Raw genomic sequence first — 12,084 nt, 5'->3', positions numbered from 1 at the left:
CTAGGTGATGCTTCTGCTTTATGACATCAGTAACCTCATCCCCCTATTCCTCCAGGAATTGGACCTCAGAGCCACCCAGGCCATGGAGAGTTTTTGATAAGCCACTATGGGTCCCAATCCATAGTCCCTTATGTTTATTTATATTTCACCACACATACTTTTTTCTCAGTAATAAGTCCCTTATGTTTCTTTTATAGGACTGCTTACCACACTTAGGCCAGGGCTTAGCATTAGCACCTAGTTTGGTGGCATAAGTTAGTGCCTGGATGATGTGTTGGGCTCTTTGATGACAGTTGCTCCCTGTGGTACATATGATGCTTGCCAGGGGCTGCAGGCTTCTGGCTGCCCTTCATGGAAAAGAGAATTGAGATTTGAGAGCTTGGCTTTGTTTCTGTAGCAAGTGATGGATTTTACACTTGCACAAAGGCCTGCTGGCTCATCACTGCCCTTGGACAACCAAGCCCCCAGTTAGTAGTAAGCTTCCTGGATTAGCAGACCCAGGAGAGGACCGCCAGAGCTGCAGTGCTCTCCTCGAGCTGCATCTGGGGGTGGGACACCTCCACCCCCACTTCCCTGGCACCTAGGCAGGGTGAATGCAGACTTGATCCACCTCTGGAGACAGGGATGAGGGCTTTGCAAATACAGTGATTGAATGGAGCCAGAAAGGCATGGAGTGAGCCATGTCAGAATTCAGCCTTCGAATTTGGGGCCTTAGAGTGCTCAGTTGAATGCCCTGGTCCCCCCACTTAAGCTTTCCATTCCCATCAAAACCTGGGTCTGTGTTGACATGTGATTCCTGAATAATGCTCGCATTATTTCCTGGGGTACTGTCTCCCTGAATCTGCCGAGTCCCCGCACAAAGGGTATTTGATTTGGGATCCTCCCGTCATGGCCCCTGCTGTGTAACCTCAAGTACAGCAGGGACTTAGGATCTGCCAAGAGGCCAGGTTTGGCACAGCTCTTCCTGATAATTTGAGGAGGTGAAACTTCAGTAAGGTGATTATTTTAAAAAACTTTAAACTTTAAATAATTTTAGATATGTAAGAGTTACAAAGACATTACAGAATCCCCTTATACCCTTCGTCCAGTCTCCCCTAATGTTTAACATGTTACATAGATAACCGGAGCACATTTACCGCCACTACGACATTGGCAACACTGTTAATGAAAATCCAGACTATCTGATTTCCCCAGCTTTCCCACTTAATGACCTTTTTCCTTTCCAGGCACCAGTCCCAGAAACAATGTTGCATTTATTCCTCATGTCTCCTTGTCTCCCATCTATGACAGTTTCTCTCTCGGTTATTCCTTGTCTTTCATGGCCTTGACATGTGTCAAAAGTAGTGCTCAGATATTTTGTAGGCTTTCCCTCAATATGGCTTTAACTTTTTTTTCATGATTAAGCTGAGGTTATGGATTTTTAGGTAGAACACTAAGTGGTTTTCTTCTCGCCATGTTGTATCAGGAGGCACAGGATAGCATAATTTATTATTGGTCACTTTAATCTTGATCATCTGCTAAGACCACTTGCCAGGCTCTCCCCTGTAAAGTTACTCTCTTTCCCTTCCCATACCCTATCTGTGAGATACCAGCCACAAGTCCAGCCCACACTCAAGGGAGGTGGAAACTAAGTTGTGCCTCCCAGAGGAAGGAGTGCGAAAGATTTGTGGACATATGTTAAAACCAAGCACCAGCATTGGGGCCAAGGCATATCCCCCACAATCCCCATGCAGGTAACGGCCCTGTTTCCATTGAGGTGGTTTTTCCAATGGCTCTGTCCAGCTTTGAACTCAGGGGAACAGGCTGTCATCCCTCTTCCCGACTTTCTGTCAGCAGGTTTGTGAATTTGAATGGTAATACGCTTAAGGAATCCAATTTCTTTGTGTATATGTTATGCTTTATCAGATTTCTGCTGACAGTTGCATTTTTCATATTGGAGAATCTGGAGGCTTTGTCCCCTGGGAGTGCCAGAGGAGCTTGACGTGAGGAGCCTCGTGGGCCCTTGGGTCTTGAGACAAGGTGCTCTCCTTTGCGTATGACTCACTCATTTGCTTGCAGAGGTGAGGTAACAACTTATAGGAAGTGCTAAGATAACGTCAATAGCAGACAGTATTTTTAGATGCCTCGGCCCCACCTTGAGGGCTATAGTTGACTTCTAATTGCCTCATGTGAGTTTAAGGGGGAAAGTGGGTCGTTAGTAGCCCCGTTAATGCTCGCCTCTGTGGCTAATTTAGTGGGCTGTGTGCTGAAGTGTTCTTAGGCCAGTGGTGCACTTAGATGTTCCAAATTCTTACTCAGCTTCTTTTAAAGTTACCTATGAAAAACTCTACATAGAAGGCACTGTTTTTAGTATTTTGACCAACTCTGTTATGATCAATGATTGCCAATCATTTTGGCCTAATAGTGAAAAGGGGACTCTCCTACAGGGGAAAAAAAAAAAAAAAAGTAATGGGTTTCTAAGGAAATATGTCAAGATTATCTGTTTTTTATCATCTTCTCCAGTTCCCAGTGACCCAGATAACTAAGATGAAAACAAACAATATAACCCCCACCTGGTAGCTGCACATGCGACTGATTATTTGTTCTGGGAACAAAGCTGATCTTTAAGGCAAGCGATTTGCAGATAATCTGCTCTAGCGCGTGAACTGTTGAAATCTGGAATTTTCTCTTCTAGGATGATTTCCTGTTCAGTGTTTCCATTTTAAGTGGGATCCTTTGCAGCATCCTGGCCGTGCTGAAGTTCATGTTGGGGAAGGTTTTGACCAGCAGAGCTCTCATAACAGATGGTGAGTAAGGCCAGTGTGGCAGACCTCCGAGGCCGGAGGTCACAGTGAAGGGTGATGCTGTGTGCATCACTTTTAGTTGCTTGTCTTGCAGAAGAGGTCAACAATTTTGAATCAGTTCTCATTAGTCTCACCTACCCAGCCCGTATAATGATTCTCAGGGTTCCCATATTGGGGCAAATGGCTTGTGCTCTGGGAATATAATAAACACTTCATGAATCACCTTCACCCTGACCTCCTACCAGGGAAGATTGGGGCTCCCCAGCTTCTTAACTGTGAAGCACAAAGGGCATTCTGGAGTCTTGGATTCTATGTGCATTGCTGCAAATAAAAAGTCAATCTATAGAAGTTTTCTTTGTGGATTGTCCATGCTCATTTTCCCCTCCAGCTACTGCACCTGGGAGTTCAGGCTGCAATTAGCAGGGCTTCACTGGAAAAGTGAACCATGTGTTCTCTGCTGAGAACCCAAACCAGGTGGAAGGGTCCCTCTAGGTCCCTAGGGGTCAGGGGGAGCTTCCTGCATGGCCTTGCAATGACAGAAAGGGGAGTGTGAAAGCAGGAAAAATGCACTTCAGTTTGAGAACTAGTGCCGGTATGTAAACAAGAACCTTGACAAACACTATCACCTGGCCATTTTCTTTCTCTTCATTCTTGAGCATGTGCAGTTGTCAGGGGTAGAGACATGAGTCCTTGTACTCTGGGGTGAGAGGTCAAAGGGTAAAAGCTTGTGGGTTGGTGAATATGTCTGCACAAAAGAGCAGGAATCATTGGATTTGTTATTTTTTTAAAAAGATTTTTTAAATTTATTTTTTAGAGAGAGGGGAAGAAAGGGAGAGAGAAACATTGATGTGTGAGAGTTGCCTCTCACACACCCCCAGCTGGGGACCTGGCCCTCAACCCAGGCACGTACTCTGACTGGTGACCGTTTGGTCTGCAGGCCAGTGCTCAGTCCACTGAGCCACATCAGCCAGGCCTTCGGTTTCTTCTTTAAGAAAATATCCTCTCACCCCCTCCACCCCCCAGCTCTCAAGGCTCTCTCCTCTGTGAAAAGGGTGAATGCAGGCAGACATGGGTGGTGGCTGTTGCTTCTGTTGTGGAGGGCGTAAATGGCAGTGCAGGGGGCCCCTCTCTCCCAAGGGACAAAGCCTGGTGACACTGTGTGGGCTTGGACACCTCGTCACGTGCTGATGCCCTGCTGTGTGTGGAGCTGGGCTTTTGCACAGTAGGGCAGGTGGGCAGGAAGCCAGATTGTTATTTCCAGCTTTGCAACCACAGCTGCCTTTCGAGGAGCACCATCAGAGAGAGAGAGAGAGAGAGAGAGAGAGAGAGAGAGAGAGAGAGAGAGAGAGAGAGAGAAAGAGAGAGAGGAGAGAGAGAGTGTGTGTGGTTCCTTTGAACAGACCTGAAGAAGTTGGGGCTTACATGCTCTGACATGCTGACTGCAAAGCCAGGGGCCCCAGACACTAGTCAGTTGACCACGGCCACTGGCAGCATCAGAATTGCTCCTGGTGTTTGTTAGAAACATAGGTTCCTGGGCCTCACCCCTGAAGGTTCTGGTTCTGGGGACTGAGGTGGGCTTAGGAAATCATACTGCACACCAGCGACCAGTCCATATGATGCACCCTGAGGTATGTGCTGCCGCCATGGCCACCTCGAGGGGCCAGGACACAGTGCACCACAGGGGCGTATACCATTTTGATCAGCAGGGCCTGCCCTCTGACCTGGCCCTTGCAAGGTGACACCCTTCTCCCTGAGCTGTGGAGGCCATGTGCCTGTAGGAAACAAAGCTTTTTAACTAACATAGTAAAAGAATGGATGTTTGGGATGCGGGGCCTCGCTCCCCTGCTCTGCTCTCAGGCGGGTGTGCAGGCCCCTGTGAGGGCCAGGCAGCTGGCCCGCTCCTCAAGCTCCCAGGTGAGCCCCGAGGTTGCCGTCCTTGGGCAGACCCAGGGAAGTTAGGATTCAGCAGAAGCAGGTCCTGGGGGCGCTGCTGGTAGAGCCGATACTGCAGTTACTCCAACCAGTGGGGTTTGCAGTTCTTTTGAGCCTGGTACTGTGCTAGGTGCCACGTTAGCTGGGAACCTAGCTCCTACTTCAGGGTCAGAATGACCTCCTTCCTGTGTCTGTCCTTTTGCTTTAAATAGTCCTGCCTCTGCTATAAAGATGTAGCTCTTTCTACCAGGGCTGGATCTGAAGAACTTGTGACTCAGTTCCATGAGAATGAGGCAAGCCTGCCTGAGGCCACAGCCCGGGGGGCCCTCAGCTGCTGTCTCTGCCACCCATTCAGACAGCATGGAGTTATGGGCAGTTTGCATCAAACGGATGCTTAAAGCGTGCTCTTTCCTCCCCGGGGCTGACCCAGAATTTGGAGGGAAGTGTTCATTCCCTGCAGTTTTTGTGGTCTGGTATTTTTTAATCTTGAAAGGAAAATGTCTCCTTTGGGCATGGAGCCCTTTAGCCCTTTTCTGAGGCCTGAGTGACACAGGGGGGCGTGTGTTGAGTGCCAGCTTCGAGGCTCCTTTGTGTTGACTGAGGGGCATAGCTGCCTGAGCCCTTTAGGCCTGAACAGAGTGGGGACCTGGCTGGACCTTGGCTTCTCCAGCCATGTGTCCTATGCCTCCCTGTCATGTCTCTGTGCCTGGAACATGGGTGACAGGGAAGGCGGGCCAGGGACGGCGAGCTGCATGGGCCAGCACAGCTTTCTGGGTTCCTGGTGCTGAGTGTGGAGAAATAGCTCTTCCCACTGCCCTGAGCTGGGCGCTAAAGTCACAAAGCCCCTCTCACTTGCAGAGCCTCACATTTTATCTATTCAGACACAGGCCTGCCCTCCAGAAGTCTGAGGGTGGACCACCAGTCAGACCCTCCCACCCATGACCTTGGTTGGGGCTTGACCTTCCCAGAACAGTGATCCCTCAGCCCTGATGGGTAGTTCTACATCATGTTTTACCGATACCCCAGACACTTTCTATTTGCACTTCACTGTTCTTTTAACTTGCCACCGCTTCATATGGTGCACAGAGAGGACCCCAACGATAAGTCTGTTTTTCCGAATGAAATAACTTATGACTCCATAATATCCACACACAAAACTATCCATACACATAAGTGGTATTTCCATCATATTCTTAAAACCAGGGAGATGGTTTAAGTGAAAATTGTTCCACGCACAGGAAAGCAGGGAAGAGCACTCCTCAGGCCGAGGGAGCCCAGGGTGTGTGAGGGGCTGCGTCGGGAGGGGGCACGTAGGGGGCGGGGCCTCGACCAGTGAGTAAGGGCACATTATGCAGGACTTCATGTCAAGGGTAGGAAACTCTGTAAGTTTTGCTAAATATTTAAACAGATGAGCAGACATGATTAATGTTTTCTAAACAGCCCTCTAACCATCAGGTGGGGAACAGAATGGAGGGAGAGAGTTCTGAAGCAGGGGAAGGTCCGTGGGGAGCTGGGGGTGTTGAGTAGAGACTTGGATAGGGGTGAGAGCAGAGGGTGGAGGATGTAGGGGGCTTGGAGAAATGTCAGCGACATGGGGATGAATGGGCCATGGGGGTTGACGAAAGAGTGAGAGGAAGACAGACACGGATGGAGAGAGCGCTACTGCAAAGGGCAAAGGCCTGTTACCCATAAAGTGCCCGGTGCATTGTGCAGGGGGCGTCATATGCTGCGCTCTCCCTTGCATGGTGGGCGTGCCAGCGAAATACGCAGCAGTAATTGCAGCCTCCTGCTAATTGTGTATTCTGGGATCAGGTTTTACTCATTCATTGATTAGCAGAGCTAGGAGACCACCGGTAATTATCTCCTCTTGGTTCTTTCCTCACTCTGGGAGGTGGGGGGAGAGGCGGGGTTTGGGAGCCATGCCTGGTCACTGATGTTGGGGGTTTCTGAGCAGCTGGCTCTGGAGGACATCCTTGCTGGCTGCTTCTCTGAGAGTGTCCCTCTCATGGTCTGGCCCTTTCTGTCCAAGAAGAAAGCCAGTTCCACAAAGTGCTTCAGGTACAGGCAGAGAGGACGGGCCTCACCTGTCACCGGGTGAGGTGGCTGATTCCCGCGCTGGAGCTGTATGTGAATTGGGTCAGGCTGACCCCACCAGATCCTTTACTGCTAGGTTGCGTCCTTACAAGAAGCAGGTCTTCAGAGAAGGGGGACATCAGGGTGTGGGTAAATTCCAGATTTCCCCCCTCTGCGGTGCAATGCAGTACATCTTGTCTAAGTAGGCTTGTTCCTTTAGAGAGTTAGTTTAGTCAACATGTGAGTGTTGCTATCAGCACTGGGCTGACACTAGCTTTGCATTATTTGAAGTCAATGATTTTGTACAGCAAATTAATACCATACAACAAACCAAGCGGAGGACGATTATGAAAAGGCACCTGAGGCAAGTCTGAACTAGGGCCCAGGAGCTGGACCCCCACATTGCCTACAGGGACAGCTGAAAACCCGAGTTGAGTGGCCTTTGCCGACTCTTCTCTCACTTCTTCACAATTCTAAAGTACCAAGAGTCTGTGATGTTTTCAAGCACATGAAAACTTTTAATCAGAATTTTCTTCATAAAATTCATCTACTTAATTATACAGATTCTTATTTAGTCATTAAGGCTAGATTGGTGGTGTCTACTCAAGACACTCGACAGCTTCTTAAACTGCTAACAGTGTTATTCTTGACAACAGCTCTGGTTTTCACTGAGGAGGCTCATGGGCCTGGGTGGGGCGGGGATGGCGCCCTGCAAGTGAGTGGCCAGTCGGGTCCTGTGTGCTGCGTTGGTAAGCTGGATGGTTTGTTGGGCGGCGCTGAGAGCTCAGGGTTCTTTGTGTGCAGCACCTGCAGCTGGAAAGGCTGTGAGATTCTGAAGGATATTAACGGTCAGATACAGGATGGTGCCCCCGATCTCTGTGTGCTCAATCCAGCATTCCCTGGCAGGCTTATAAGAGGTGAAGAGGAAGCTGAAATGAGTCAGGCTCTGTCATAACCAAGACTGAGCAGAGCTGAGGAGGCCAGAGGTTCCTCCTAGAAGGTGCAGGTGAACAGACCATGAATCCATCAGCTGTGAAGTGTGGGGAGCACGCACAGGTGGGAGCGTGAATGCAGTGGGCCCCTGCTATCAGAAGCAGGAGACTGGGCTGTCCTTGGCTGGCAGAGCTGGTGACTTGGTGGAGCTGAGTGGACATCTAGTGGCCATCTTGGGGAACCTCACGTTCTCGCTGCACCCTTTCTGAGCCCCACTAGGCTTCTCTGAGTGCTCTGGGCCGACTGGCGCCCATGGCAGAGAGATGGAGAGAGGGAAGTAGAGGGCCCAGTCTGCCCTGAGGCAGTGGTCACCTCCTTTTTGTCTTTCCCTTCTCTCTAGCCACCCCCCAAACAAAACCTCCCCAAGTTTGAAAGTGGCTGAGAGGTAAACTCCAGCCCAGGTCCCTGTAACAGAGTAATGGCTTCTGCTGATTCTTTTGGTGGCCTTATGAGAAAAGATGTGGGCCACAGAGACTTTAAAAAAATGAATAGGATGATGCAAAGATCACTCTGGCTGCTGTGAGGGAAATGGATTGTGGGTTAATGGAGACGTGGGCAGGCAGGGAAGCAGGGAAGGCAGTGAGGAGGTAGGGGTGCAGGCAAGGGCTGAGGGGGGTTTGGGCAGGGGTTGGGCGGTGGGACTGGGGAGAGGTGTAGGGATGGAGAGTGAGTGTTGGAGGTAAGAGTTGGCAAGAATAACTTGATGATTGATTAGATTTGGGGTTGGTTAGATTTTGGGTGTGGCAGAAGTCAAGGGTGGGCTCCTAGATTTTGGGCCTTGGCCACTGGGTGAGTGGTGGCATCATTTACAGAGAAGATGAGGTGTTTTGGAGCAGAAACTGAGGTTTCTGCTGTAAAAATGCCCAGTTGGAGATGCTTATATGAGCGAGTCTGTAGCAGAAGGGAAAGGTCAAACCAAAGAGAGAGAGTTGGGAGACACTGACATGTGGGACTGGAGGTGATGAGCTAGAGTAGAGAGATGGAGACAGACGAAGAGCTCAGGGACTGAGGCAGGTGCTCAGACAGGGAAGAGGAGGCTATAGCAAAGGAGACTGAGAAGGAAAAGCTGGAGAAGGAAGAGGAAAAACCAGCCGAGCCATGGAGGCTGAGGACTGTCCCCCGGAGGCTGTACAATGAGGACAATGACTGAACCATGGCACGGGGCAGCATGGAGAGAGTCACAGTGACCCCGGCATGACTGAAATGAGGTGAAGAGAGAATGGGAGGTGCAGTCGGATAAACACCTCTCCAAGCTTTGTAAAGGTTGACAGTTAATGGGGCTGGCGATGTGGGTGGTGTGGGGTCAGACAGGAGTCTGAAGTGGATGATGGGAGGGGAAGGCTTATCCCAGTGGGAATGTTCCCGAAGAGGGAGAGGAATTTCAAGAACAAAGTCTTTTAGTGAACAGGTAATGGGAGAAGCAACAGAGTATGTGGGTGGTGGACTTGGTGTTGGGGGGGATGAGGCATTGTTGTCTAAACCTGTGTGCTCTGAGAAGCACGGGCCGCGCCATCAGCTGAGAACGGGAGTGAGGCGAGGACAGACTGGAGGGAAGAGTAGGGGGTGGCAGCACCCAGGGAGATGCCGTTGCAGCACCCAGCCAGGTCTGTTGTGTTCCCATTGCTGGGGAGCAGCCTGTGGGGTCTCTACCTTGCATCCTGAGAAGGGGTCTTACCCAGGCTTCACACAAATCTTCTCTACCCCCACGCTCTTCCTCTCCCCCTGCTCTCCCTTTAGAACCCCTCCCCTAGGGGTCCGGTCCCCAGTGAATACATTTAAGGTTGTTTGATCTTAGTTTGATCTTAGTTTTCCTGCTTGGACCTGAAGTTAACACTTCTGAGTTTGACAAAAGCATGGTATTTACACGGCGGCGTTGCCCGGGAATGAAACGGGGTGTTGTTGGTGAGGTTACTGACCCCGTGCAGACCAGCTGCCAGGAGGTCACCAGGACAACATGGACCTAGCGCTTCTCCAGGTTCCCATCGCACAAGGGGGGCGAGGGGCCTGTGGCTCACACCACAGTGCGGCCCCGGGAGCCCCTCTAAGCCGTTCCCTTCCCATGTGGTCTTTGGAAACTCAAAATGGAAGTGTGATACCTAAGTCGTGGGGACCCACTGAGCTGTGACATATTTGAAAACAGATGATCAGTGTCTGTCAGCTCCCATCCTTTTTTGACTGCCATTTCTGCAACTGGGTACCTAATTCTTGACTTCACATTTCTCTTCCTAGAGAGTGAAAATCCTCAGGGGACTGAAACAGACTGTGGAGGAAAGCACTTGGGTTCAGGCAGAAGCCTAGCCCTGCTCCTCTCAATCTGTACAACCTCAGTCAATTTATTTAACCTCACTGCTTAACTTCAGTTCTCTCATCAGTAAAATGGGATAATAATCAGACTTCACAGGATTGAGAAGATCTCAGCTGGGTACTGGGCCCAGCAGACTTTCAACAGCGTTGAGTCACCAAGTATTTGAATGCGTCATGTGTGCCAGGCACTGTGTGAACTTCATGGGGTCTGGACATGCTGGTGAGTGGGAGGGAGGAAGACTGACAGTAACTGCAGATAGGCTACATGAAGCGGGCCTAAGTGCCTGGCAGGGGACGGGGACTGACAGCGGGGGTGACAGCTCTACCTACCAAGGTCTCTGGTGACATTTGAACAAAGACTTGCCAAGAAACGTGGGTGTCTGTTGCCTGCGAGTGTGCTGCTGGGCAGCGTTCCTGGCAGCACAGGTTTGGCATGCCAGGTGTTCGGGTGGGTAAGAAAGTTTGCTTGGCACTGCCATCAGGCTCTCTCTGCTTCTTCCCCAGGGTTTAACTCCCTCGTGGGAGGTGTGATGGGCTTCTCGATTCTTCTGAGTGCCGAGGTGTTCAAGCATAACTCAGCGGTCTGGTACCTGGATGGTAGCACAGGTGTGATGATTGGCCTTACCATATTTGCCTACGGGGTCAAGTAAGTGTCTGTTTTCCTCTTTGTTTTCCTGGTGGCCAAAAGTATTCCATTGTTTATCCCTGATGGTCATACTTCGTACCTGTGACTCTCCTGAGCCTTGGTGAGGTCAGGTGACTGAAAACATTCCCATCGGGGATCAGACATTCTTGTGGCAGGCACCAAAGTGAGGCAAGGACTTTGAAGTCACAAAGGGGCACCAGTGCTGGGCCGAGGAGCCCCCATAACATCTGGCTGTGAAAGCCAATGCGGGGTGGCATCTGAGTGAGACAGAAGTCTACTGGAGTCTCAAGTGTTCCTTCTGAGGGGCCTATGCATGGACTCGCTCACTCACAAACTCCTTTGTTCTGGGCTCCAGGGCAGGGGCAGCAGCTGGAGAAGTGCCAGGGATATACAGGGAGGAACCGATTGACGAGGTTCAGAGTGAGGGCTGGAAGGGTGGCAGGGGTGAGAGCAGCGCTCTCCAGGGATGGAAGCGCTGGCGGGCACGATTGCCTTGCTGAGCCCTGCCCCCACTCACCTCAGGCACAGGGGGGTGCCCAGTCTGCCCTCTGCGTGACCTTGGCAGTTCTCTGAGACCCCACCTCACTCAGTTCGCATTTCCGGCCCCAGTGCTTCCAGGGGACCTTCCACACAAGTGGTCTCCTTTGGCTCATGCTGCTGACTTTCCTAAAACCTCTCAGAGGTCCGCAAACCCCAAACAAGCAGCAGCTGGCCTTGGCATGCTCAGCACAAGTGGTGATAGGTCTCAATGCGCATTGTAATTCCCCTCAGGGGTCCCTGAGCCTGACATAAACTTTGGCCGGTGTTGGCTTAAAACATAGCTTCTACTCCACAGCCACAAGCCCAGCACAAGTGGCAACCAACACAAATGACTTTGTAGCTCCTACCAGTTAGCCCCAGGCCAGTCACAAGCAGCAGCTGACCTTGGTCTGCACTGGAGACCCTCCTAAGAAGTCCCAGAACCAATAAGTCAGCTTTAGACCACATGAGAGCACCACCCAACCAGCTCTACAAATGACTCACCTGAAGGGTGGACAACACAACAGCTTGTCTGCTGTAGTCACGGACAGTCAGATAGCCTGAGGGTCAGTCCCACCCACTGATGTGCCAACAGCAGTCAAAGTTCTACTACACAAGAGAGCACAAAGAACCCACACAAGGGACAACCCTGGAGCACCTGGCTCAGGTGACCAGGAAGACTACACCACGGGTCCCACAAGACACTACATAAGGCCACTCTACCAATACTGTGAGACATAGCAGATCTACCTGGCACACAGAAGCAAACAACAGACAGGCAACGAAAATTAGGAGACAAAGAAACATGCCCTAAATAAATGAACAGGAGAAAAC

The 12,084-nt window shown here is 50.7% G+C and overlaps 1 protein-coding gene across 2 annotated transcripts in view; it reads left to right on the top strand.

The window, feature by feature from the left end:
- Positions 1 to 12,084, top strand: part of TMEM163 (transmembrane protein 163) — a 221,801-nt gene that overhangs the window by 207,158 nt on the left and 2,559 nt on the right. For both annotated transcript variants that reach the window (XM_090267036.1, XM_090267025.1), the window contains 2 exons: positions 2,675 to 2,786; positions 10,590 to 10,731. In XM_090267036.1, the coding sequence (XP_090123162.1) occupies positions 2,675 to 2,786; positions 10,590 to 10,731 (254 nt within the window). The remainder of the gene's footprint in view (positions 1 to 2,674; positions 2,787 to 10,589; positions 10,732 to 12,084) is intronic.

This window comes from Furipterus horrens, unplaced genomic scaffold (assembly GCF_987537825.1).
Source record: "Furipterus horrens unplaced genomic scaffold, mFurHor1.1.pri manual_scaffold_1, whole genome shotgun sequence".
NCBI lineage: Eukaryota > Metazoa > Chordata > Mammalia > Chiroptera > Furipteridae > Furipterus > Furipterus horrens.
Note: the sequence above shows the minus strand (reverse complement) of the source record. Positions and strands in the feature narration are given on the sequence as shown.